Genomic DNA, 23,529 nt, shown 5'->3' on the forward strand with positions numbered 1-23,529 from the left:
TGAGCCGAGGGAAGTGCTGGGCTCGAGCATCTATGTAATTTAATATAATGGCACTATCCCATCGGCAACAACCCTTTTTATTGAGTTAAAGTAACAAAGATCTAAGCCCAAACCATAGGAGGCTTCTCAGGTTGGGCCGTCATCAATCTCGGGTCAACAAAATTAAGGATGGACATAGTTTTACCCAAAAACTGTTGTGTGACCGAGTGAAACCGGGTCTTTTTTTTTTTTTTTTTCTTCTTTTCACATAGCGATACTTTAACTACTCTACTGTACGGAGAGAGGAGGATCAAACTTTGGTGCAAGGTGAACATGGAGATGTGGAGTGGCTGGCAGTCAACTCGATAGGAAATAAGTGTCAAGGTCCAAATTGGATGCTATGGAATAGAAGAGTAAAGTTTTCATCTCGCATTGTATCAAAAGCGTTGTCAGGTCAGGTCTATGCGACCATTCAATTCAGATAGCGGAGTCGAGAAAGTCAGCTAACCGCGTTTCTTGAATTAAACAAAGACACCCCCACTACCTTAGTCAGAAGTCAGAATGTCCGAACATTATAAATAAAAACATCATATTCATTCTATCTACTTCCCAATTCATCTTCAAGAAGAAACAAGACCAACCCACAAAACATTCTGATCTTCCCAGAAAAGAAAAGAAAAGAAAAAGATGATGGCTGAGAAGAACAATCAGGCCTCTCCATCAGCAGCAGCTACTAATGGACAACACCCCACAATTGATGAAGAATCTGCCACTTTGCCATCCCAGGAGCTCAAACGCAAGAAGAGAATAAAATTGGCAATCTATATTTCTGCTTTTGTTGTGATTCAGATCATAGTTATCACCACATTTGCACTCACTGTGATGCGTGTAAACTCCCCCAAGCTCAGATTGGGCGCCATCAGTGTCCAAACTCTCAACGCTTCCTCTTCAACACCTTCATTTGACATGACCTTCACAACCCAAGTCAGGATAAAGAACACAAATTTTGGTCGCTATAAGTTTGATGCTACCAATGTTAGGTTCATGTACGAAGACAGGGCTGTTGGGCAAGTTAGAATTCCCAAGAGCAAGGCTGGGATGCGTTCGACCAAGAAGATTGATGTGACTGTGAGTTTGAATTCCAAAGAGTTGCCAAGCAGAAGCAGGTACAATCTTGGCAATGAACTCAAAACTGGGGTTTTGAGTCTGCGAAGCGAAGCACGGTTGGCCGGAAAGGTTGAGTTGATGTTTGTGATGAAGAAAAAAAAGTCTGCCAAAATGGGATGCACTTTGGAGTTTAATTTGTCCACAAAGAAGATTCAATATTTGCATTGCTACTACTAAGGAAAAGCTAAACAATCAATCTATTTCTTGAATTTTCTCAGGACACTATTTCTTTCTTGTTAATACTTTTTCTTTGTTCTTTTTCGCATATGATCGAAATAAAAAGTACAGCTGCTCCTAAATTAAGATTTCTATAATGTTAATCCCACCCTGCTTCTTTACAACAGGAAGAAGGCCCTTATTATCATAACATCAAACATTTTTATTTTTCATCTTTAAAAGAATGGCTGGATATTCAACATTTTCCAAAGAGGAAAGAATGCAAAATGAACAACAATGTAACACTTGGGGTAGTCCTTCTCCATGTACTTCTTGTTGCACTTAAATTTATAGGGCTCCCCTTTCTTGATGGCCTTTTTTCCAAGTGATACTGCTCAAATAACATTTTGCTTTGACGTGCTGCCAGTTGAACTGATTGGAGAGCTGCCACAGGTAGGGATTTTTACACAAGAACAACCAGCCCCCAACCACAACTTTCAAAATCTTTTACCGTTCACTGAGAGTGGCTCCAACAGCTACGACAAGTATAAATGCCCTTGCGATGCAGTTACTACGGAGCCAACCTCCAGCAGCTTGATTGCATACCAGCATTAATGTCTTTCACTGATTTCCTTCTGTTCTGATGCAGCTATCAGGTTACAACACCACCACAAAGCTTTATGTGAAACCCTTCAAACAAAAGAGACAAATTACAAAATGTTCATCAAAATATTACAGTGCAAATGATTGTTTCCTTAAGCTGCCTTCCAAATGAGTGCACATTGGAAATATACATAAAAGGAAATTGGAATAACCAAAGAACAAAAGATACTTAGTTGTACCAACTCAGTATAGTATAGTTGTAATAAAACATTGGATAATACTAGAAATTTAAGACCCCACCACAAAAGTATCTGTGCTGCTAGCTTCACTAAGAAGCAATTGCAGCAAAGGTAAAATGGTTCTGCATTGAACAGATGGGTCCAGAAGTTTGGATTTTCGTATTTTGTAATTTCCAGCAAACAAAGAGAACAACAAAAATTTATAACCTTGAACAACAAGATATTACATGCTGAGCTAAATTCCACTTACCGAAGAGGTAGAAGATGATCACAATTAATTCTTCTGAATGTTAAGAGACTCCCGAGAAGGTGTCAGTGCAGATTCATTCTGGGATGGTTTTGGCAACAAGGCCTGTTCCTGCATAACTTGAGACTTATCTGCGTTCTCAAAAAGTTGCTTCCGCAGAACACCATGCAAACGCCCAAAAAGCTGCTTCTTTAAAGATTCAAAAGCCATGTCCAACCTCTTTAACTGCTCCATTGCATTAATATTGTACATGAACAAGCCATAGTAAAGATCAAAGCTATCTCCTGCTGTATTCTCCACTAAATTCAACAAAGTCTCGTAACCTTTTGTGTTGATTGGTGTCGATTCCAAACCCAACTTTTCTAAAATCCTTCCCATAGTGTGTGTAATGAATTGTGACCCTGCTGCATGCCTATCATGTTCTGCACAAGACATTTCCACCATTCGGCACCCTTCTCGTGCAAAGATATCAAGAAATTGATCACAGCGTGATACCCTTGATTCATCACTTCCAACCCTGACCTTATCATAAACAAAAGAAAGACCATTCCACCCGTTTTTACCACTCTCTGGTCCAAACATAGGATGCGTACAGAGAATATCAAAATCCAGCGGCAGAGTTTGAAGAAACATATTTCTTGGAAATTCTTTCACTGAAAGAACATCAACGAATAAAGTATTTCTCTTCAGCCTCTGCAGTGGCAATGACCTCAGAACTTTTTCAGTTGACAGAATAGATGTGCAAAGAAGTATCACTTCTGGATGCTCTTCACACAGATCGTCTGCATCAGAGAAGTAAGAAACACCTAATTTCTGAGCCACATCTGAGTAGTCTGTTCGAGAAAAGGCTAGAACCGTATGACCTTGGCGTATAATCGTCTTAGCAAGGAACTGACCAAAGTTTCCAAAACCGACAATTGCAATCTTTAGCCTAGAGTTGTCATCAGAAATCTGTGCTTTTTGGACATCTGACCGAACAATTTTTGGCGATCTGGAGGTTACCATTAAAAATTATTTTGTTAACAGTTCATTTCCACTAACATTAGTCACTAGTGCCAAACAACAAATTCCACTAGTTAAAGAATCCGTATATCCATTAACTACACAGCAGATGAAATAGCTATCAAACTAAGAAAACAAATTCATTTCTACAACAAAAAACATAAAAGAATGAAATTCAAATAAATGGAAGTTGAAACTGTACCAACCTCAAAGCTTTTGAAGAAGATACCAATGCAGCTCCATTCTGAGCCTGCTTCGCATAATCCTCTTGCAAAGTTCTTGCCTTTTCTGCATTGCCAAACAATTGCTTTCTCACAACATCGTGCAAATGCCCAAAAAGCTGTTTCTTCAGGGCCTCAAAAGCCAAGTCCAATCTCTCCAACGTCTCCAATGCATTCTTATTGTACATAAACAACCCGTAATACAAATCAAAGCTATCCCCAGCTGTGTTCTCCACCAAATCCAATAATGTCTCATACCCTTTAGTATTTATGGGGGTCGACTCCAATTTCAACATCCCCAACACTCTCCCGACCGTGTGGGTCATAAACTGCGAACCCGCCGCGTACTTATCATGCTCGGCGCAGCTCAACTCCACCATTCTACACCCTTCTTTCTCAAAAATGTTCAGCAACTTATCGCACCGCGAAATCCTCGATTCTTCGGACCCAATTCGGACCTTTTCGTACACGAAGAAGAGCCCATTCCACCCGTGCTTGGCGCTCTGGGGCCCGAACATCGGGTGGGTGCAGACGACGTCGAAGTAGCCAGGCAGCAACTTCAGCAACAATGCCTTGGAGAACTCCTTCACGGAAAGCACATCAACGACCAAGGTGTTTCGCCTGAGGCGCTGAAGAGGCAGCGATTTGAGGACGGGCTCGGTGGAGAGGATGGAGGTGCAGAGCAAAATGACTTGTGGGTGTTGTTCGCAGAGATCGTGTGGGTCGGAGAAGAACGAAACGCCGAGGTCCTGCGCCGTTTTGGAGTAGTCGGATCGGGAATGGGCGAGGACCGTGTGGCCTTGGGTGACGAGGGTCTTGGCGAGGAACTGGCCATAGTTGCCGAAGCCAATGATGGCGATCTTGAGCATGTGGGCCTCGTGGAATTGGGCGGCGACTTTGGACTCGTAGTCGTAGGGCTGGGCGGCGTCGAGATATTGGATTTTCAGAGACTTGGGGCGGAGAGAGCGGGTTCTTATTAGGCTTGGGTTCGAGAAAAGGTTGAAGCTTTGGGGGTTGAGAGAGAGAGATGGAGGGAGAGACGGCTTGGGAGGTGAAGGGTGGAGAGGACAGAGAGAGAACATTTTGAGGCGACTGTAGAACTCAAAACTCTGACGAAGACGTTGGGCTGAGAGGGTCCTGAGTTTTACAGTCGTATTTACCATTTACTGCCCAAATTCCACACATCAAGAAAGATCACACTTTCGTGTTTACCATTTACCTCACCTTCGTACAAGTTATTTTATTTTTAATTTTCTATTTTGAGAGTTTGAAACAGTAACTAATTTATTTCTTCGTAGCTGCAAATATTGTTATCACTAAATTTGAGGGATAATAAGTGGAGGAGGTTATATCACGTAACCGCAGAGACTATAATTTCTCCAATTCGAGAGTTGGCTTAACATTTGCCCAACCAAAACCAGACGACGGTGTCGTTGAATGAGCACATTACAGAAATAGAATCATCCCAACAGGCCATGCATTAATCTATTAAAAAGTAAGAAATTGGGCAATAATTAATCATGATTAAAGGAGAGTTAGAAGAAAATCCAAACTCTTCACTAAGTTGAACCATTATCATCATCATCATCAACGTCGTTATAACCAGCTTCATCATAATCACCACCCCCATCCCCCCTAGAAAGGGAAAATTTCTTTCGTAAATTCTACTTTTGGTAGCTAATTCAAAAGCTAAACCAGCATGTTCTAAAGACAAATATTTTGCTGAGGAGATTGAAAGAAAGGGATCGTGAGTGTGGAGAGAGCGAAGAATCAAACAACAGAGGGGAACTTCCCACTTGTCTGTTGCACCCTTTATAAACTTAAATCTTGAAGAGCAGGCCACCGTGCGTAGCGAAGAACGGAGCAAACACAAGCGACTCGACAGCCATGAGCTTGATAAGAATGTTGAGCGATGGCCCAGATGTATCCTTGAGAGGGTCACCAATGGTGTCACCAATGACAGCTGCTTTGTGGGGATCTGATCCTTTTGGACCAAGCGTCCTTGCATGCTCTGAAGCACCAGCCTATCAAACCAGACAAAATCCAGACCGTGAGTCAAAGCATGAAAGCCAAAATAGGCATTTTTACCAACCATCAAATGCTTACCTCAATGTACTTTTTGGCATTATCCCAAGCACCACCCGTGTTGGATGCAGAGATAGCAATCTGCAAATGTAAATATGTTAGTTCAAAATTGTCCCAAACAACTGAATGTATATCAGCAAATTAGATGTAAGACAAGCTACAAAAGTTATCGCATTAGGAAGTTAGCTATACACAAGTGAACGTATATAAAGACTCAATCCAGCAACTGCTTCAGAATTTACCTGTACACCAGAGACAAGGGATCCGGCAAGCACCCCGGAGAGAGTTTCCACACCAAAAAAGATCCCAACAATGAGGGGTGTAAGCATGACAAGGGCACCAGGGGGGATCATCTCTTTGATGGAGGCGTCTGTCGAAATCTTAACGCATGTAGCATAGTCAGGCTTGGCAGTACCCTCCATGAGACCTGGGATGGTATTGAATTGCCTGCGCACTTCCTCAACCATCTTTAGAGCTGCACTTCCCACACTCTTCATCGTCATGGCAGAGAACCAATAAGGAAGCATTGCGCCCACTAACAAACCAATAACCACTTTTGGAGACAACACATCAACTGTTGAGATACCAGCACGGCTAACAAAGGCACCAAAGAGAGCAAGGGACACAAGAGCAGCAGACCCAATTGCAAATCCCTATAAACAGAAGCACACATGACTCACAAGTGACATTTGATTTTTGATGATAACTAGAGGTCTTCGACTCCTCAGACCATAGATGAACAACGTTTTCAGGTGACTAAATGCATTCTATTGGCAAAAGGAGTGTCTTAAAATATCGATTACCCAAAGAACTCGCCAAACCTTAAATCAGAATGTTCACACAGCCAGAATTTAGACATAAAAAGTATAAAAGAACGCTAGACTTGAGAAAATTTTCAAACCTTTCCAATAGCAGCAGTGGTGTTTCCTGCCGCATCAAGAGCATCAGTTCTCTCTCTGATTCTGTGGCTCATGCCTGCCATCTCAGCAATTCCTCCAGCATTGTCACTGATGGGACCATATGCATCAATGGCCAATCCAGTTGCTATGGTGCTCAGCATTCCAAGGGCAGCTACAGCAATCCCATACATAGCTGCAAAGCTAAAACTAACAAAAATGCTAATTGCAATGGCAAAAATAGGAATAATGACGGATTTGTATCCCAATGCAAGGCCAAAAATGACATTAGTGGCAGCTCCAGTCCGACAAGAATCAGCAACATCTTGCACAGGGCTACAGCATAATATAAAAGCAAGGAGTTAGATTAAAAGACATGTAATACTATATATGGGAGAAAGGTCAATGCCAAGAAAACTAGATACCTGTACGCATTACTAGTATAATACTCTGTTACAAAACCAATGATAAGCCCAGCCCACAAACCAACACCAACACATAAGAATAGCTGCCTGCAAAAGTATGTGACAGAAGCAAACCCATTAGGTTTTACAAGATCTGAAACAAACCTGATTTTGGATAGCACTCTAAATTAGAAGGAAATATAAGGAGCCCCTTAGTTCTTGCAAACATGGGCAACCAACTGCCTCCTCATATCAACACAGAGAGCAGACTATAGAAAAAATTTGCACAGATGACATTGAATTATCCCAAAGAAGGAGAGCTTACCAGCTCTTCACAACTTTCTGTGTACCAAAATTGAAGATCGTGAAGGAAGATGGAACAGAAATCCATGTAACAATTGCAATTCCAACAGTCATCAGTACAGTGGAAATGATGAGCTGCCTCTTCAGTGCTGGTTCAATTTCATTTACAGCCTTGATCTCAAAGAAATCTGTTGCACACAGGGTGGTGAGCAAACAAACGAGGATGCCAACGGAACTGACAATGAGAGGATATAGCATTGCAGTCAACTCATGATTGATCCCAAATGAGGAAATGGATGCGACCACAAGAGCAGCACACGATGCCTCAGCATAGGATCCGAAAAGATCAGATCCCATGCCGGCTATATCCCCAACATTGTCTCCAACATTATCAGCTATCACCTGTACAAATGGGAAACGTAAGTTTTAGAAACATAGAGAAAGCTAATTATTGTTCAACTTTCCAAAGGGTGGTATCCCTTACAGCTGGGTTCCTTGGGTCATCCTCGGGAATATTCCTCTCAACCTTGCCAACAAGATCAGCACCAACATCAGCAGCTTTGGTATAGATGCCTCCACCAACCCTGCCAAAGAGAGCCATGGAAGATCCCCCAAGACCATAACCAGTTATAGCCTCGAAAAGACCACCCCAGTCATCACCATAGTACAACTTGAAGGCGTTGATAGCAATGTAAAGAACCAATAGACCACTTGAAGCAAGGAGAAAGCCCATAACAGCTCCTGCTCTGAATGCAGTAATAAAAGCCTTCCCAACACCTTTTCTTGCCTCCAATGTTGTTCTGGCATTCGCATAAGTAGCAATCTTCATCCCAAGGAATCCAGAAACCACTGAAGTTATAGCACCAAGCAAGAAGGAAATTGTGCTAAAGATGGCAGTGGCAAGAGCTGGTTTGCATATCTTTGTTTGGTCATATGTACATGGACGGCTACTTGTGCTAAATCCCTCCACAGAGCCAAGGAAAACGAAAATCAAGACTGCAAAAGCCACCATGAAACCACCGACGTATTTGTATTCGGTGAAAAGGAATGAGGTTGCTCCTGTATCACACGGCATCAACAAGTTAGTGAAGTAAACTGGATCCCAATGCATTTTTTTATACATTTAAGATACAATACAATCATTATCCAGAATCAATGTACATATATTATTAAAAATAAAGGTGGGTCCTAACAATTGATGTGAAGGTTCCAGAACAAGCCACCATCTTCGATCTGAAAAAGTACAAAATAGTGAATACGTCTATATTTCCAGTGTTCTACCTTACGCTACGATGATCCTAGTATGATATCATCAAATATAAAATAATATAAGAGCACACACACATAAACGAACCAAAAATCACAGAGCCAAATGGAGAAAACAAACGACGTCTGGTCTGCCAGAGCTAAAGAAAGACGTAGAATACAAGAGAGGAAAAATGGACCTTCAGAGATGGCGTTTTGAATTTCGGCGCATTTGAGGACGACGTTGTGGTCATTACCGCCTTCTTCTTCTTCGATGAGGTAATCGTTGTAGCCATTTTTGCCGGGGGCGTTTGAGTTGGCGTCTCGACCAGGCGAGAGCTTGACCTGAGAGACAAACATCCACTGCACCACAGAGAAAGCGATGCCAATGACCGCGCACAGCGGTATCAGAATCTCGGTCCCGAGATCTGGGAGAAGCGTCGCCCCCATGATTTTACCCAACGGAGAAAACAGAGAAGAAAACAGAGGAAACAGAAGAAACAGAGAGGGCTTGGCTTGGAGGTGGGTGTGTTTGTGTGAGAGAGGGAGATAGAATATGAATGAGTTTGAGTCTGTTGATGATGAGAGTGGGATTTATATATACAAGTGAGATTGGAGTCTAGGCAAAGCGGGCGTGTGGCATTTTTATTTATTATGTTTGAAAATTTAAATATTGTTAAAATAGAATTTGGTTGCCGATAAAAAATAAATAAAATATTTAGAAAATTGGAAATTAGAGAGATGGTAGAGTGATTGTGGCAGACGCGGATCTATAGGATTGCGTTAGCTATGGATGGAAGATGTCCGAGTCCGAGGTATTAATTTTTGTCATAGTCAAATCCTTGCCTTTTCCTTTTTCTTTTTTTAGAAAATCTTTCCTTATTAGATCCTGAATTTTCTCCATTAACCTCTTTAAACAAAGTAATGAAGTTTCTGTTTTGTCCCTCATTATCTTTTAATTAAAGAACTTTAAAAAAAACAAAAAAACTCTTTTGAAATTAATAAATAAAACCAATCAACATGGTAATGATTCATTAGTTAAAATTAAAACTTAAAAATTTCTTAAATAGTTAAATCTTTTTATCGTAATCGTTGATTGCATGAAATAGTGATATTTGTATACAGAAGAGGATGGATACATCCAAAACTCAACAATAGTAACCTCGTTAAAACTTTGTCAAAACATGATATTTGTAAACTTGATACACATTACTTGTTTGTTAAACCTTCCTTTTAAAAATGTGATATTGAGAAGTTTGATACACATTATTTCTTCATTATCCAAAGCATATCTTAGCTTTATCTTGTAAGGTCTTTAGTTTACTCTTTATTCGGGTTTTTTTAGTTTGCAAGATGCATGACAATAAAACACGTGTATATTTTTCTTAATATTGTTACGAATGTGAATAAAAGTGTTAGCACAATATATTCCTGTGTTAGTTTGGAGAAATCTTGTATAGAATATAACTTTTTCTTTCACAAAAAAATAAAATAAAGAATAATAAAGTTTGCATGAAGAGTCCCAACTAAAAAGATATTGTATGACAACGACACGTCGACACCTTCTTTGAGCAAAGAGGAATCTCTGAAAACGACATATCAATATCATTAGCGAATTCCAATCTTATCAATCAACGACGCTTACAATTCACGATCATTATAAGAACGTGTCGTCGTGTGCACGGATTAGAATATATAAAAAATATTTTAATAAATTTAATATTTCCTTAAATATGAAGTCTTAGAAATTGTTAATAATTAATGCCAAGCAGGTGAAGCTGACATGGAACCTATTCGGATAACTCTTCACGGAACCTTATTTTAGGCGCATTCCGTGCCCCAATCGTCTTTCGTCTTTATTCAGTTTTGTCCTCTTTACACTTTTTATTATTATTTAAGGTTTTATTTATTTATTATTCATTAATTTTGTTGGCTAACACGTGTAATTCACTGCATGATCCACTGGAGCAAACTACGTATTTAAAGGTGGCCCTCATATCATATTATCGTGTGCTGTGGTGTAGCATATCATGCTACATGGATCGATCGGCGAGTAAAATAAAGTTTGTGCAACATTATTAAAATATTGTAAGAAGGGAAGCCGCGCATTTATAAATTATGGAAACTTCTCAAGTAATTTAAAAATGGTAGGTCACGTGTTATAGTAATCCATGCAACTTCCGACTTGAAAACAAAAGATAATCCGAAAGGAGGTGAATAATGCAAGTGGCAAGTGCTTTGTGGGCACGTGGACCACGTTGACGTAGAGAATTTCTAAAGTACTTTATGTGGAAAGTCGTGTAAGTTCCTCTTTGATCTGTCCAATGCCACGCGGCGCAACAACAATCAGGTGTAAGTCATCGATCCTTTATCTTTTTAAAATTCGTTCTTTTAAATTAATTTATTAAAAAGAAAAATAGAAGAAAAAGAGCGGGTAATGCTTGGATCTTTATGTGGGCTGCGAAAGTTGTTCCAGCTATGATTGCAGTCCACTTTGGCTGATGATCAGGCTTGAGTTTCGAGGCCGACATCAATTTGTTGCTACTTTCTTCCTCTTGGGCCCTTGACAACTAATGAAGAAACATCTCCAAAAACGATTTAAAGTATTAATTTTTGTCTAGTTCAACTAAACACTAGAAAAAGTGGGATTCAAAAACTAAACAACAAAATTAAGTGTACAAAAACGAAATGGCATTGGATGGAGAGGAAGAGCAAATGCAAATGGGAAGGACTATAATGGTCATTGTGGAGAAATGAGAAATGATGGGTTGGGTTGGGTCGGGTTGCCTTCCAAAAGCTCATGTGCACGTGTTCGCTTTTACCAGTTCATCAGAAACGAACTACCCAAATTTCACGACCAAAAACAAAACACACACACTCCATCTCTCTGTCTCTGTGTGTGTGTCTCTGACGGTTTGGTTTCGACTTTCGTTTGCTACATTTCATTTGGTGGCGACCGTACGTTTTGAGTTTGAGAAAAAGGCACGAGTGTCCGCTGATACCGCAAAGCCACAGATCGAACTAAAACCTCAAAGAATCTTTGTGCTCTCTCTTCATCAAGCTCCGTCAGATTCAATATCCATCTTTGTTTACTATGGGCAAGAGGAAGCTGCCCTCTGATCACAGCCAGACCCACCCTCCACCTTTCTCTCCTCATCCTTCGGGTACGCTTCTTTTTTCTTTTCTTTGAAAATGCGCTGAAACCAAAGAAAAATGAAAGAAACCAACCTTTTTCTTGTTCTTGCATCATCATAGCATATTGTACTCATCAATTATGATAAAAACTCCACCTTTGCTCTTCTTTTAATTAAATAACGCTAAAAGAATTGGGGACCTTGCTCAATTGAGCCAATTTTGGTGTGGTAAGAGGTGAATGATGCTTATCCTTTAATCAATGTTACGAATTTTTTCTGGGTTTCTTTGTTACTCTGTCATTTGGGTTAATGGGGTTTTCTTTTTTCTTTTAGTTTTCTAGTTGGTCAATTACTAAATGAATGGGGCTCTGTGTTGGATTTGCTTTATTAGATATTTCAGAAATGCTGAAATCACAATTTTCAATTTCTGTTTTCTGCCAATTCGTCTGGCCTGATCCCAGCTTCAGAACAAAAAATTCTACCAAAAAAATAGTTTCTTGATTATGTTAGAGAACTAAATGATTTTAAGAAGGATACATTGCCACTTTCATTTTATCCAAGTAAGTGAAATGTGAATGATGTTTTCCTTTTCTTTTAAGATCTTGCAGACATCATGCCATGTTCTTCGGGAATGGAATTACTGTCACAAGAGGTTAGATGTGCTTTTCCTATTCATGTTACCAATATGATTTCTGGTCGACATTGCAACTTTTTTATTTTACATTTCTTCCTTTTCATGCATTAGGAGAGAGAGTTATTTTTAATCTTTAATCTTTTTTTTCTTTCCAGAAACCTTTGCATTCTGTTGATTCTGGCGAACAACTAAAGTCCCTGTCATCTGTACTGGACTCTACGGATAGTTCTTTGAAGCTACTAAATGCCCACCCTTCTGTTGCACAGCAGCATCATCCAAGCCTTGGCCGATCAACCTTCTTTAAACGCTCACGTCATCACTATGCCCATCAATACTCTCGGCGTAACTCAGGCAATCTTGCTAACACATCAACTTCTCGTGGAAAAGGAGTACCTTTACGTGATGATAAGCTCTCTTATAAGTTGGCTACTCAAAGCAACTCCGAGTCCAGACGTCATTCAGGTTTGATATTTGTTTGTCCTCTTTTTCTTCTGTATCTTCGGTTCAACTTCCAACTACCTCTATGAAGTTCCTTAGTTTTGATGGAAGGTTTCGAGCATTAAGACAATGGAAGCTCTAGAATTATCACAACCAAAATAATGCTACATGGATGAATGGAGCATTTTTAACGAGCTTATGTTTTCGGGATATTATTTCCTACTTAGAATCATAGGAATTTACTTCTTTTGTCCTCAGTTTCGTTCATTGAGCATGACTTTTCTGGAAGGATTCTGTGATAACTGTTTTTGAGATATATTTTCTTGTTCATTCCTTCTGCAGCTTGACATCTGTAGTATTGTCTTTTTGATGCATTGACTTTGTTTTTCCAATTTTTCCCCAGAAATTAGGGAAAACCCCTTTCTTCGGCAACCCAGAATTAGGTCTAGTTACTTGACAACCGATGCTGCATCACCTGATCCGGGGAAGATGGTATGTGAGATTTGTGAGAAGCTGTTGAGGCGTAAACCTTTCTTACTTGGTAGCACGCTGTCTTCCACTGAAGTCTCTGTTGTGGCGGTTTTAGGTTGTGGCCATGCCTATCATGCAGATTGTTTGGAGCAGAAAACAAGTTTTGAAGATAGACGCGACCCGCACTGTCCATTGTGTCTTGGATTGTTGCCCAAGGTTGAAGATTCAAGAGAGCAGGTCTAGGGAAGGTGGTGATTGGATTGGAAGCCTTTGAGGCAGAAACCGTATTTTCTTGGTAGCACCTGTCTTTTTCTGAACTCTGTGGCAACTTTTGTTTGTGGCCATCTTTCATGGCAGACTTGGGGCACAATACAAGTTGGAAGAAAGATGCAACCCGCCTCGTCCTGTGTGTGGGCCTGAGGTTCAAGGTTCGAGAAGGCAGGAATAGTTTGCAAAGTCTTGCAACTTTACTCCATTAATAGCCTAGTACTGACTATCAAGATGACAGGTCCACAGTAAGAAATATTGGAAGCTTTTGAGCAGACTAACTATGACAGACAAAAACTCTCGGTTTGATACTGTTAATGTAGTTTGTATGAAGTAGTTAATGACTGTTTTTTATGCCTGGCAGTTAGGGGAAGCAACTTTGTGGTCGTGTAATTTTCTAATGCTAGTTCGTGTCATTTTCTGGATGCCATTAATAATATAATTTGTACATTCGTCTTACATGGATTTGTCTTTGAATTTTCTGCAGTATACCAGTTATCCAAAATTTGCATAGACACGAGACTGCTCCTTTCCTGTTACGAATTTCTTAAATCTTCAACTTAATTTAATGGGATATTGACCTTGCAAGATGTGTCTTGTTCTTTATAAAAAAAATAAAAAAATCAAGGTTTAGACTTTCTCAAAAGCAAAACAAACAAAAACAACTGTTTGCCCAACGCTGGGGAAGAGACAGATGCGCCTCTTGAGGTCCCAGCAATGGCCGGAGCAGAGACCTCTAGCCTTGTCCAAACACGATTGCAATCCTTTCCATCCTTCGCAAGATTGCCGAGTATATGTCCTGTAACATTATTCTCACTACTATACATTTCACGAACTTCACAATTCAAAGTTTCAAAAGCTGTATATGAATATAAAATTATAGGCTAATTGAAGAACAGAAGAACTCAACCACAAATCTAAAAGAGTTCGGGAAACTGTTGATCACCACTCTACGCATTCATAATAAACAAGCATCCAAGTTATTATGATCAAAGATTACATGGAGGATGCACAGAGCAATACATACACAAGAGGACCTATGGGGTTGGGGTGGTGGGTGCCTTGCACGTTGCTTTGTTATGCCCAACTTCCTTGCACCTAGCGCAAGTAACTGTCCTTGTGATCACACCCTTTGTTCTGGTCTGCTTTTTCTTTTCTTGGTTTTGTGGCTTGGAGATGAATGGAGGAAGTACATGCAGAGTCTCTAAGTCAATTGTGTCACTATCCAAGGGCTGGAAAGGGGCCGATGGGTTTATAGATTCAGAATACGTCAACTGAAAGTTGTTGGCTTTAAAGTATCTTGAACAATAATCATATACATTCCTACCAGTGCAGTTAAAGACGGCAATAGCATGACAGCAGGGTAGGCCGGTTGCTTTCCATTTCAGACAACTACAGTCCCATTTATCAATATCCACAACATTGATGGAGTCCTTGTGAACCTCAAAAAGAGTATCAGATGAAAATAAGACTTTAAGACCATATGCTTGAAGAGTTTCTTGTCGCAACTTTTCCTCCTTGGATGGAGTGAGCTTTGTAGGCCATGTACTTGAATCTGTTCGACGAGTGTTTATCAACTCCATCAGCTTACAACTTAGCACTTCGATCTTCTGTGCTATGGGTAACTCCCGTACTTCCTCTATCCACTTGATGTATGTCTCTGCAACGTCGGATGTCACATGGTTATAGTGTTCACCTTTAAATAATGCATTTGTCCAACATTCTGGTTCAATTTGCAGGACCCAGTCATAAGCCTGTGAAGAAACCCGTCTAATTTGATCAGTACTTGTTTTAAAACCATCAAGTCGGACTGCATGGGCTGCAGCCACAAAATTGATTGGCAACAAACCCTTCCCATCTCCATGGAATGGACCCTTCAAGTTTTTCTTAAAGCTTTCAAGAAGGCGGTGCAATGAGTAGCCATGGTGGGCATTCTCAAATACCTCAATCACTGATTTCTTAAGTCCCTTCTCTCTATCAGAGACAAAAGTTAAGGATTGTGAGGTTGAAACCACTGACCTTAACTGCTCCAAAAACCAACGCCAATTATCATCATTCTCAACGTCGACTATAGCAAATGCAACTGGGAAAACACCGTCATCTCCATCCAAAGCTGTAGCAGCAAAAAAAGTCTCATGGTATTTTGATTTTAAAGATGTAGCATCAAGGAAAATAATGGGGCGACAACCATTCTGAAAACCATATATTAAAGCATGAAAGCAAACAAAGAGACGTTGAAATCTCCTATCATCACAGTGAAAAGCATAATATTACTACCAGGATTTGCCTCTGCCATCTTCTCACAAAACCAAGGTAACTGGTTATATGCCTCTCTATATGAACCCAGAAGTAGCTCCCTAGCATCTTCAATTCCACGCCATACTTGAGTATAGTTCACCGCAATCCCAAAATCCTGAAGAATGCCATTGGCAAGTTCTTTTGGCTTGAGATGTGGGCTGTCTAGTAATCTGTCTTTTATGATGCTAACCAACCAACTTTTAGTCGGATGATAAGATTTCCAGAACTCCCTTCCACATGTATGTATTTTGTTCATATTCTTTATCCTAAACCTTTGAACAGATGAGTCCCATGATGCGTGAATTCTCCAGGAACAGCCTTCAGCTATACATCTGCCACTTGCACGGTTAGTATCATTCTTTTTTAACCTATACATAAAACGATGAGCAATGCCATATTTTTGCAGTGCATCACGAAATTCTTTAACACTTTTGAATTCCTGTCCAACCCCAGTGATACCATCTTTCCATAATGTGACTAGTTTTTCAGGTGGAACATCATTTGATTGCCCTAGAGTATCCTGTATAGGGTCACTGCTAGTACTACTATCTTTACAGGGAAGGGTATCTTGTTTCCGACCCACATCATCAGTTTCTGCAGTAGTGTTGTGGCTAACAATATTCTTCTTCCTGGGCATAACTTTTCTTTTCTCCCCAACATGGTCAGTGCCAGCAACAATGGTAGGACCATCAGCACCAATTTTCCAAGCAGCAGTGCGTCTTCGCTTCTTAACAGTATCAGCAGGGGTAGCGTTAATATCAAATTCATTCGAGCTGTGGACAATTGCATCAGCAGTAACAGTAACAGGATCAGATGGAATGGAACTAGGAGCATCCACTCCACTTGGGCTTTGGGTTCTTTCTTCGACAGACATGACAGAGCACGTTTGTTTTGATAGAGGAAGAGGGGCAGGGACAACTGGGATGGCATTGGCAGCTGCAGAACCCACTGCAGATTTAACATCAGTTGGTACTGTAAGAGGACTAGAGTGTAAAGCGGCAGCTGAAGTAGTGGAGGCAGCAACAGGGGTCACAGATTCAGCCAGTTTTATCCCACATGCCCTGCAAGTGATAATTTAAACTATCAATGAAAGAACAACTTGCAAAAGTGCTGCAATCACCAGTCAAAATTCTTCAGTTACAGTATGGGGGGACTGTCCTCATTTCCTTAAAAGCCAGGAAATCATGATAGCAAGGCCATTATGCTTTTTTATGAAATGACAACAGTATACCTCTTTACCTGAACTGGATTTAGCAGTAATTTCAGGAAAGTAGATGCAACTAGACAAAACAAAAGAAATACCTTCTTTGTGTGCTTAAGGCTTCACTGTCAAAACCTGCTTTCCCCATGACAAAAACATCAGCAGTTACTGATTTCCCATGGAACTCATACATCCTTTTTAGGTCCTTATCATTGGATAAAGTGATAAGAGTTCGCGTATTTCCTGGAAGAAAATACTTCATGGATATGGATTTATATTCTAAATTCAACATTTCAGCCAATTTAAACTTGAGATCATCAAATACGGTTTCAAGATTGATATCTACTGCATGTGCCTCTCCACCCGTATATGACATGGATCCATCATCCTTTATGACGAATTCACCACCAGACTGGCAGATTAAGATAAGCTTTGTCCTCGCCATCACAAGGAACTTCAAAGATTCGAATAAAACGAATTTAAAAACCAGTATACAATTACGCTAAATTTACTACAATCTAATAAGATGTACCTAAAAGCCATTTCAAAATGCATTCATAAAGCTGGTGCAGAAAAAGATTTCACCATTATAGCACTAGTTCATCGTGTGTGTGCTTGACTTTAGACAACTTATAGCTACTTTCTACAGCTTGTGTGCATATACATCGAAAAAACCATAAAAAGATTTCACCATTATAGCACTAGTTCATCGTGTGTGTGCTTGACCGCAGACAACTAAGCTACTTTCTACAGCTTCTGTGCTTATACATCGAAAAATCATCGCCCCAAAGAACCTGCTTTGCGAACATATGCAGGCACGAAAACAAAGCAAAAACCCAGTTCAAAACAATAATGGAAGCGGCACATTAGCATTCACATAAAAATTACTGATAAAGAAAATTGACGTAAAATATTACAGTATCGAAATGATCATAAAAGAGCATGTGGGTTATCATCTGAGCCCAACTTTACATCAAAACGACGCCAAAATCAGTGTATTCACGGCGAGTCAACGGAAAACAGTTTTAAAAAGTCAACAAATCCAACCCCGATGAGCATTTAATGAGCAATCTAACTTAAGTAAGCTCCTTTTCCCGGAAACCCTGAATTCTAAGTCCAAGATCATGACTTTAAACCAAAAACCCACACCCAAGATTATAAGCACACTAACATTTATTGAATTGATTACTAATTTACTAGGACATGAAATTTATTTGTTACCAACTTGCCAGAAACACAGTATTGGGAGAAAGAATTTAACTCTTTGCTGTGAGGAGAGAGAAGAAAGAGCTTACCAGAAGAGGAGGTGCAGGGTGTGATGAAAACCCTAAATTTTGGGGCCTTCTGGAAATAATAATAAAACAGGTGGATGATTAAAGACTTGGAGCATAGAAAGGGAAGGGTGTGATAGAAATGTAAGTAAAAAACTGGGCCTGAGAAATGTCAAAAGAGGCTCCTTTGGGATTTAGGGGAATTTGGTTGAAAGGGGCCAAAGGGAAATGCGCTTGGATGCAGCACCAGTGCAAGCTTGGAAGCTGGACCATGATTCTATGCTATCCACGTGGCCTTAATAAAAATCATTTCTCACTACCAAAAAAGAAAAACGAAAATAGGAAATAGAAAAAACGAAAAGGAGTCTAAAGTCAAGTAGGAAGAAAAAATGAACTTAGATTAATGATTTTAAGTTGGAACTTTTATGTAGGTGGCTGTCGTTTGAATTGGATTGATTTCACTTTAAAATTGTGGTTAAATCAATTACAATATAATGATTTCATTTCAAAAAAAACATAATTAGTAATGAAAATAATTAAATCAAGCTAAGATACTATTTAATTACTAAAAAGATAATTTTAAAAAAATATTGACCTAAAGATACTAAGTTTATATTTATTTTTGTAAAAACACACCTATATTCATTGAGTTCTATGATATTGATAAGCGCTTTCCTGCTTGGGGCTTTTGGGGAAGGACAGATAATGGTACTGTATCGCATTGCTTCAACTTGAATGGGAGTGCAAGTGACGTTTGTTTGCAAACTCATTCAGTACATCTAAACGTCTGTATTGTTTAGCCCTGTTAGTAACTTGTTTGTTCATTTTAATTAATCGGGATTAATGTAAAAGGTGGGCAGATTTCTGTTGTTCAAGGTCTTTTGGAAGAGCATGCGTTCCATGGACATGAAGCCACTCACCTTCCATGCAGCAAGCCAACCATCTACATCATAGGTTCGTTCTTCTTTACAGATGCAGTAGTTCAATCTCAAGAATCTGTTCATTATGAAACATGTTACTAGGGATTAATTTCAAAGTGCTTTTTGTTTTGTTTACGTTTTTAATTTCATAGTGCTTTATCAGTGCACACAAACTCTTACAACATAATGAAGAAAAATACTTAAAACAACTCAAGCTGCTTTCATTGGCCACGTCATGAATAAATTGAATAATTTCCCAGTTACAAATATATACATAACATTGGGAGAAATTAGTTTCAGAACTGAATTACATGTAATAAAAAATAAATAAAAATTATTGAGCTATTTATTTCTCTTAACGAAAAACATAACTACAAGGACTTATGTGAGAGCAAAGCAGCATTTTCGTGAACGACCACCCTCCTCTTCCTCCGAGCCCTCTCCTCAGAGAGAATTTTCGCCATCCTACATGATCATGCAAATTAATGGACAAAACAAAAGTAATAAGTATGATAATTTATTGAATTTACACAACTTAATGAGAATAAAAGAGCAAATTTGTACCTCTCGAGAGCCACTTCATTTGTAACCTCAGGATGAACAGGCTCGAGTTTACCGGTATCCAAATTCAATCTCGAAACGGGTTTCTTCAACAATGCCTCTCCAACTTTTACAAGATCATTCAAGTTTTCTTCTGTGGCAATATCCACAGAAGCCAATGTTCCACTTAGTGTATCGTCCTGCATTTATTTCCAATTCCATGCTTAGTTTGTGTTGTACATAATTTAGGCGCATGTATTTTGATTCTGTGTACATATACATAACATAAAAACAAACAAACGACCACTTGACATTTATCTCAATTTTATTGTGTTACCTGAATTCGGAGGTAATTGCCATTAGAACGAAGAGTTTTAAAAAAGGAACCACTTTCGTACTCAACCATGACACTATTTACTCTCATAAGAAGATCCACCAGTGGAGCCGAACGATCTTTTCCGATCAGCCAATCCAGAGCACCCCAACAAGCTGCTTTTTTGGCATCGTACTTCTTCTCAGATGTCGTACCAGTCCCCAGTGATATAAGTAAGATCCGCTCATGGATGCCAGTGTTGCCCTCATGCATGTCTGTTTCCGATTCGGTTATACCAACCATAGCCTACACCAAAAAAAAAAAAAGGTAAAAAATTAATTAATGATCATATATATGAATTATTCAGATGCAAATTAAGTTTTTGAAATTGGGTCACATCAATATTACCGGGTTATTGGCAGCAATTCCGCCATCAATGAGATTGAATTCTCTTGATTCGCCTGTTGAAGTTGTGGTAGTAAATTGATGAGGTGGAAGGTAGGCTGGGGCTGCTGAAGTTCCAACACATATATCCGACATCAAAGCATCCAGGCTGGGATCCTTTTTCAACTGAAATCATGACCAACATATATACACAAAATCAAGAATTATTTACAAAAAGAGAAAACCAAGAATTAAATTATATACACGTGTTCCAATTAGGATATAATTAATAAACATACCATATGGCTGGAGAAAATAACTGCACGTCCTTGCTTTATATCAGTAGTTGTGATTGCAACGTTAGTCAACATGTCATGCAAATGTTTGTCTCCTAGTATTTTCTTCAACAGCTTACGTAAATACTTTCCATTATATTTGGGCCTTACTAAACATTTTAAATAATGTATGATTTTGCCAATGCGAGAGCTGCTGCACAAGGAATCAAAGTTAATTATATATTGTTACTTGTTATGCATATAAAAGGTACGTAGTACAAGACTCTCTGTCAACAATTAACCATATGTACCTGGGTTGGGGGAAGATCTTTGGGCAGTGTTGGCGATAAAAGGATACGATATCTTTTGCAGCATATAAGGGACGATTATTTTTATTTGGGGTAGTAAGCATGGATGCCATAAGGCCACCTGTGCTCGTCCCTACAACCCAATCAAGATAATCTACAAGCCTTACATGATCACCATCTATCTTCTGCATATAGCAAACAAGTAAAACAAAATTAGTCGTATTAGATTACAAACCAAAAAAATAAAAAGAAGAATGATAAACACACTAATATCAAATTGTGACTAATGAAATAAACATGATAGTTAGGTATATCACTACGTAATGACATGACTAGTTTGCTCATATTATAATACGCATATTTATTTATATACTGTTATACGTGCGCATTCGATAAAAGTGACCACTAATAAATTAACTGCAAAAAATACAATATAGATGTACATAGCGGCATGCATGCAGTGGTAATGTGGTATGATAAAATTTTGGAGCACTTGGTGACAAAATGCAGATCGGGCTCATATTTTAATGAAAGAAATATTGTTTAGTGAACAAAATTTGATATTATAAATTGCTCATAATAGAGTTCTAGTTTTGATTATTTACCTGAAGCGTAGACTCTAGGAATGCAAGCATAACTCCTGGAATAATCCCTCTTATTCCACCTCCATCAATAGAAAGAACAGTGGTGAGACTTCCGTTAGCGTGACCATGAAGGGATGATTTTGTTTTCTCCATGAGTGAGAGATTCAAGAGAAGACAATGCACAAGACTTAACAACGAAAACTAGAGAGCGATTGATTTGACGTTGCAAGAATCTCAAAAGGAAAGATTTGCAAGTTATGGGATTAACCAATTGAGTTGTGGGGCTTTATATAGTGATATTTCCCTCTGTGAGCAGGAAATTTTAGTTTCCATGTTTATATTCTAAGTTGTATTTACTTTCCTTTTTGTATAGTTCCTATTGTAATTAGGACTTCTTTCCTATATATATTGTTAGCATTTCCTACACAGACAAGTTTATATAAAAACACCTCACGTGTTAAAAGAGTCATGCTTCCTTAACTAGTCTCAACGTTGCTCACTTTTACATTTTCTGTCAACATACAAAAGCCCAAAGTATTTTTAGTTCCGTTGAAGTTTAGGAGAAAAAGAGAGATGTCTTGAACTTGATGATCAGTTCAAGCGTAAGAATGATGTCTATGGCGATCCTTTTCCTGTGACGAATAGAAGGAATTGTGATAGTCGCGATATATAAAATAAGAGTAAGTGTTATTTTTAGTAATGACTATTTCATCGACTTATTTTCTCAAATATACTGCAGGTAGTTCTTTTCTTAATTAATATTTGTAATTCTTGTCTTTCGGTTCCCTTATGTTTGTGTTTATAACTTGTAGGCTGTCTTCTATGGAGATTTCATGCCACTGCTATTAGAGAATGTTTGTTATTTGTCTATTCGATCATGTTGGAAGCTTTCGTGATATGCTAGTCCCAGGAATGGTCTCCACTTTTCAAGGAATGAGTAATTTGAGTACTTTGGAAATAATGTCTGACCCAGAATTCTTTGAACCTAAAATTGATGTAAGTGAAAGTGTTGCCTATTTCTTTCCCCCTCTCTTTGATGATTAGTTTTTTTTTTTTTTTTTTTTTTTTTGGGTGCGGAAATTTCAACTGATTTGCTTGTTGATTGTTGCCTTTCCTGCAGTGTTCTGGGTTAAAATGGGATATTGGAGATTGCAAAACAATTATTTTATTAATCAACTTAAGGAAGTAACCGTAGAGCTTTCCATTTGGATCGAATGGAATTCAGTTTGCAAAATATGTGCTCGAGCATGCATGGAATTTGAAGAAAATGACATTTTTTTCATTCACCTCAGCAGTCGAAAGCTGTAAGGAAGATAACAAAAAGCATGATTGTTTCCAGTGCCAAACTTGTCGTTTTGGAGGATAGAGAAAGAGGAAGACAATCATAATCTAAACAGCTCACCAGATGAAGGGTCGTCAAGGGTTGTCTCCCCAAACTTCCAGAGAGCTCAATCAGATCAACTGTCATCCCTATGCTGTTCGATGTTTTGTTTGAATATAAGTGTATGTGTTATTTTCGTTTAACTCAGCTGTGGACTGATTGACAATCTTAGACCATATGTGCTTCTTTTTTTTAAGTCGAAAGTAAACTGCGTAGAGGTTCCTCCAATATTTTAAGAGCCACATAATTTGGTAGATTACATGAAGCTTATAGTTTTTGATTTTTTTAGTAGCTGCTTTTTGTTGCTAGCCTGTTTGGCTGTTTTGATTGCCACCCAACTCAGAAATTCTGCCACAAGCTTATATAGTGATCTTTCCCCCTGTGAGCAGGTAATTTTAGTTTCCATTTTTATATTCTAAGTTGTATTTACTTTCCTTTTTGTATAGTTCCTATTGTAATTAGGACCTGTTTCCTATATTGTTAGCATTTCCTGCACAGACAAGTTTATATAAAAACGCCTCACGTGTTAAAAGAGTCATGCTTATCCTTAACTAGTCTCAACG

The 23,529-nt window shown here is 38.9% G+C and overlaps 7 protein-coding genes and 1 long non-coding RNA gene across 12 annotated transcripts; 3 read left to right on the forward strand and 5 right to left on the reverse strand.

The window, feature by feature from the left end:
* Positions 1 to 545: 545 nt before the first annotated feature.
* LOC117634119 (late embryogenesis abundant protein At1g64065-like) lies at positions 546 to 1,386 on the forward strand. The gene has a single exon (XM_034368047.1). The coding sequence runs from the start codon at positions 667 to 669 to the stop codon at positions 1,321 to 1,323; it is 657 nt and encodes a 218-aa protein (XP_034223938.1). The 5' UTR covers positions 546 to 666; the 3' UTR covers positions 1,324 to 1,386.
* Positions 1,387 to 1,489: 103 nt separating this feature from the next.
* Positions 1,490 to 4,955, reverse strand: LOC117634118 (arogenate dehydrogenase 1, chloroplastic). 2 transcript variants are annotated; one of them, XM_034368046.1, is made up of 4 exons: positions 4,197 to 4,955; positions 3,600 to 3,776; positions 2,395 to 3,382; positions 1,490 to 1,992 (listed from the first exon to the last, which is right to left on the reverse strand). In XM_034368046.1, exons 1-3 carry the CDS (start codon positions 4,775 to 4,777, stop codon positions 2,419 to 2,421), a joined length of 1,722 nt encoding a protein of 573 aa, XP_034223937.1. In that variant the 5' UTR covers positions 4,778 to 4,955; the 3' UTR covers positions 1,490 to 1,992; positions 2,395 to 2,418. The 2 variants fall into 2 exon arrangements, with proteins under 2 accessions (XP_034223937.1, XP_034223936.1); XM_034368045.1 differs by having other exon boundaries at positions 3,600 to 4,955.
* Positions 4,956 to 5,074: 119 nt separating this feature from the next.
* Positions 5,075 to 9,328, reverse strand: LOC117634117 (pyrophosphate-energized vacuolar membrane proton pump). The gene is made up of 8 exons (XM_034368044.1): positions 8,748 to 9,328; positions 7,787 to 8,361; positions 7,325 to 7,704; positions 7,021 to 7,107; positions 6,601 to 6,931; positions 5,942 to 6,352; positions 5,721 to 5,780; positions 5,075 to 5,638 (listed from the first exon to the last, which is right to left on the reverse strand). Exons 1-8 carry the CDS (start codon positions 8,995 to 8,997, stop codon positions 5,435 to 5,437), a joined length of 2,298 nt encoding a protein of 765 aa, XP_034223935.1. The 5' UTR covers positions 8,998 to 9,328; the 3' UTR covers positions 5,075 to 5,434.
* A 2,004-nt stretch (positions 9,329 to 11,332) lies between these two features.
* On the forward strand, positions 11,333 to 13,950 carry LOC117634120. Of its 2 annotated transcripts, none has more exons than XM_034368048.1 (4): positions 11,333 to 11,711; positions 12,281 to 12,333; positions 12,471 to 12,777; positions 13,157 to 13,950. In XM_034368048.1, the coding sequence occupies exons 1-4, from the start codon at positions 11,642 to 11,644 to the stop codon at positions 13,465 to 13,467; spliced, it is 741 nt and encodes a 246-aa protein (XP_034223939.1). In that variant the 5' UTR covers positions 11,333 to 11,641; the 3' UTR covers positions 13,468 to 13,950. The 2 variants fall into 2 exon arrangements, with proteins under 2 accessions (XP_034223939.1, XP_034223940.1); XM_034368049.1 differs by having other exon boundaries at positions 11,335 to 11,711; positions 12,290 to 12,333.
* A 336-nt stretch (positions 13,951 to 14,286) lies between these two features.
* Positions 14,287 to 18,524, reverse strand: LOC117634121. 3 transcript variants are annotated; one of them, XM_034368050.1, is made up of 4 exons: positions 18,286 to 18,494; positions 17,682 to 17,784; positions 17,092 to 17,444; positions 14,287 to 16,850 (listed from the first exon to the last, which is right to left on the reverse strand). In XM_034368050.1, the coding sequence occupies exons 2-4, from the start codon at positions 17,682 to 17,684 to the stop codon at positions 15,698 to 15,700; spliced, it is 1,509 nt and encodes a 502-aa protein (XP_034223941.1). In that variant the 5' UTR covers positions 17,685 to 17,784; positions 18,286 to 18,494; the 3' UTR covers positions 14,287 to 15,697. The 3 variants fall into 3 exon arrangements, with proteins under 3 accessions (XP_034223941.1, XP_034223942.1, XP_034223943.1); XM_034368052.1 differs by lacking the exon at positions 17,682 to 17,784 and having other exon boundaries at positions 15,339 to 16,850; positions 18,286 to 18,524; XM_034368051.1 differs by lacking the exon at positions 18,286 to 18,494 and having other exon boundaries at positions 17,092 to 18,279.
* Positions 14,529 to 15,592, reverse strand: LOC117635543. Its single transcript, XM_034369847.1, has 2 exons — positions 15,587 to 15,592; positions 14,529 to 15,515 (listed from the first exon to the last, which is right to left on the reverse strand). The coding sequence occupies exons 1-2, from the start codon at positions 15,590 to 15,592 to the stop codon at positions 14,529 to 14,531; spliced, it is 993 nt and encodes a 330-aa protein (XP_034225738.1).
* Positions 18,525 to 19,435: 911 nt separating the features above from the next.
* LOC117635544 (patatin-like protein 1) lies at positions 19,436 to 21,738 on the reverse strand. Its single transcript, XM_034369848.1, has 7 exons — positions 21,607 to 21,738; positions 21,005 to 21,186; positions 20,718 to 20,907; positions 20,443 to 20,604; positions 20,059 to 20,340; positions 19,746 to 19,921; positions 19,436 to 19,646 (listed from the first exon to the last, which is right to left on the reverse strand). Exons 1-7 carry the CDS (start codon positions 21,736 to 21,738, stop codon positions 19,553 to 19,555), a joined length of 1,218 nt encoding a protein of 405 aa, XP_034225739.1. The 3' UTR covers positions 19,436 to 19,552.
* Positions 21,739 to 22,317: 579 nt separating this feature from the next.
* On the forward strand, positions 22,318 to 23,452 carry LOC117635675. The gene is made up of 2 exons (XR_004586928.1): positions 22,318 to 22,581; positions 22,706 to 23,452. It is a non-coding gene; the product is annotated as an uncharacterized LOC117635675 (long non-coding RNA).
* Positions 23,453 to 23,529: the final 77 nt, after the last annotated feature.

The sequence above is a fragment of the Prunus dulcis genome, chromosome 7 (assembly GCF_902201215.1).
Source record: "Prunus dulcis chromosome 7, ALMONDv2, whole genome shotgun sequence".
Lineage (NCBI taxonomy): Eukaryota > Viridiplantae > Streptophyta > Magnoliopsida > Rosales > Rosaceae > Prunus > Prunus dulcis.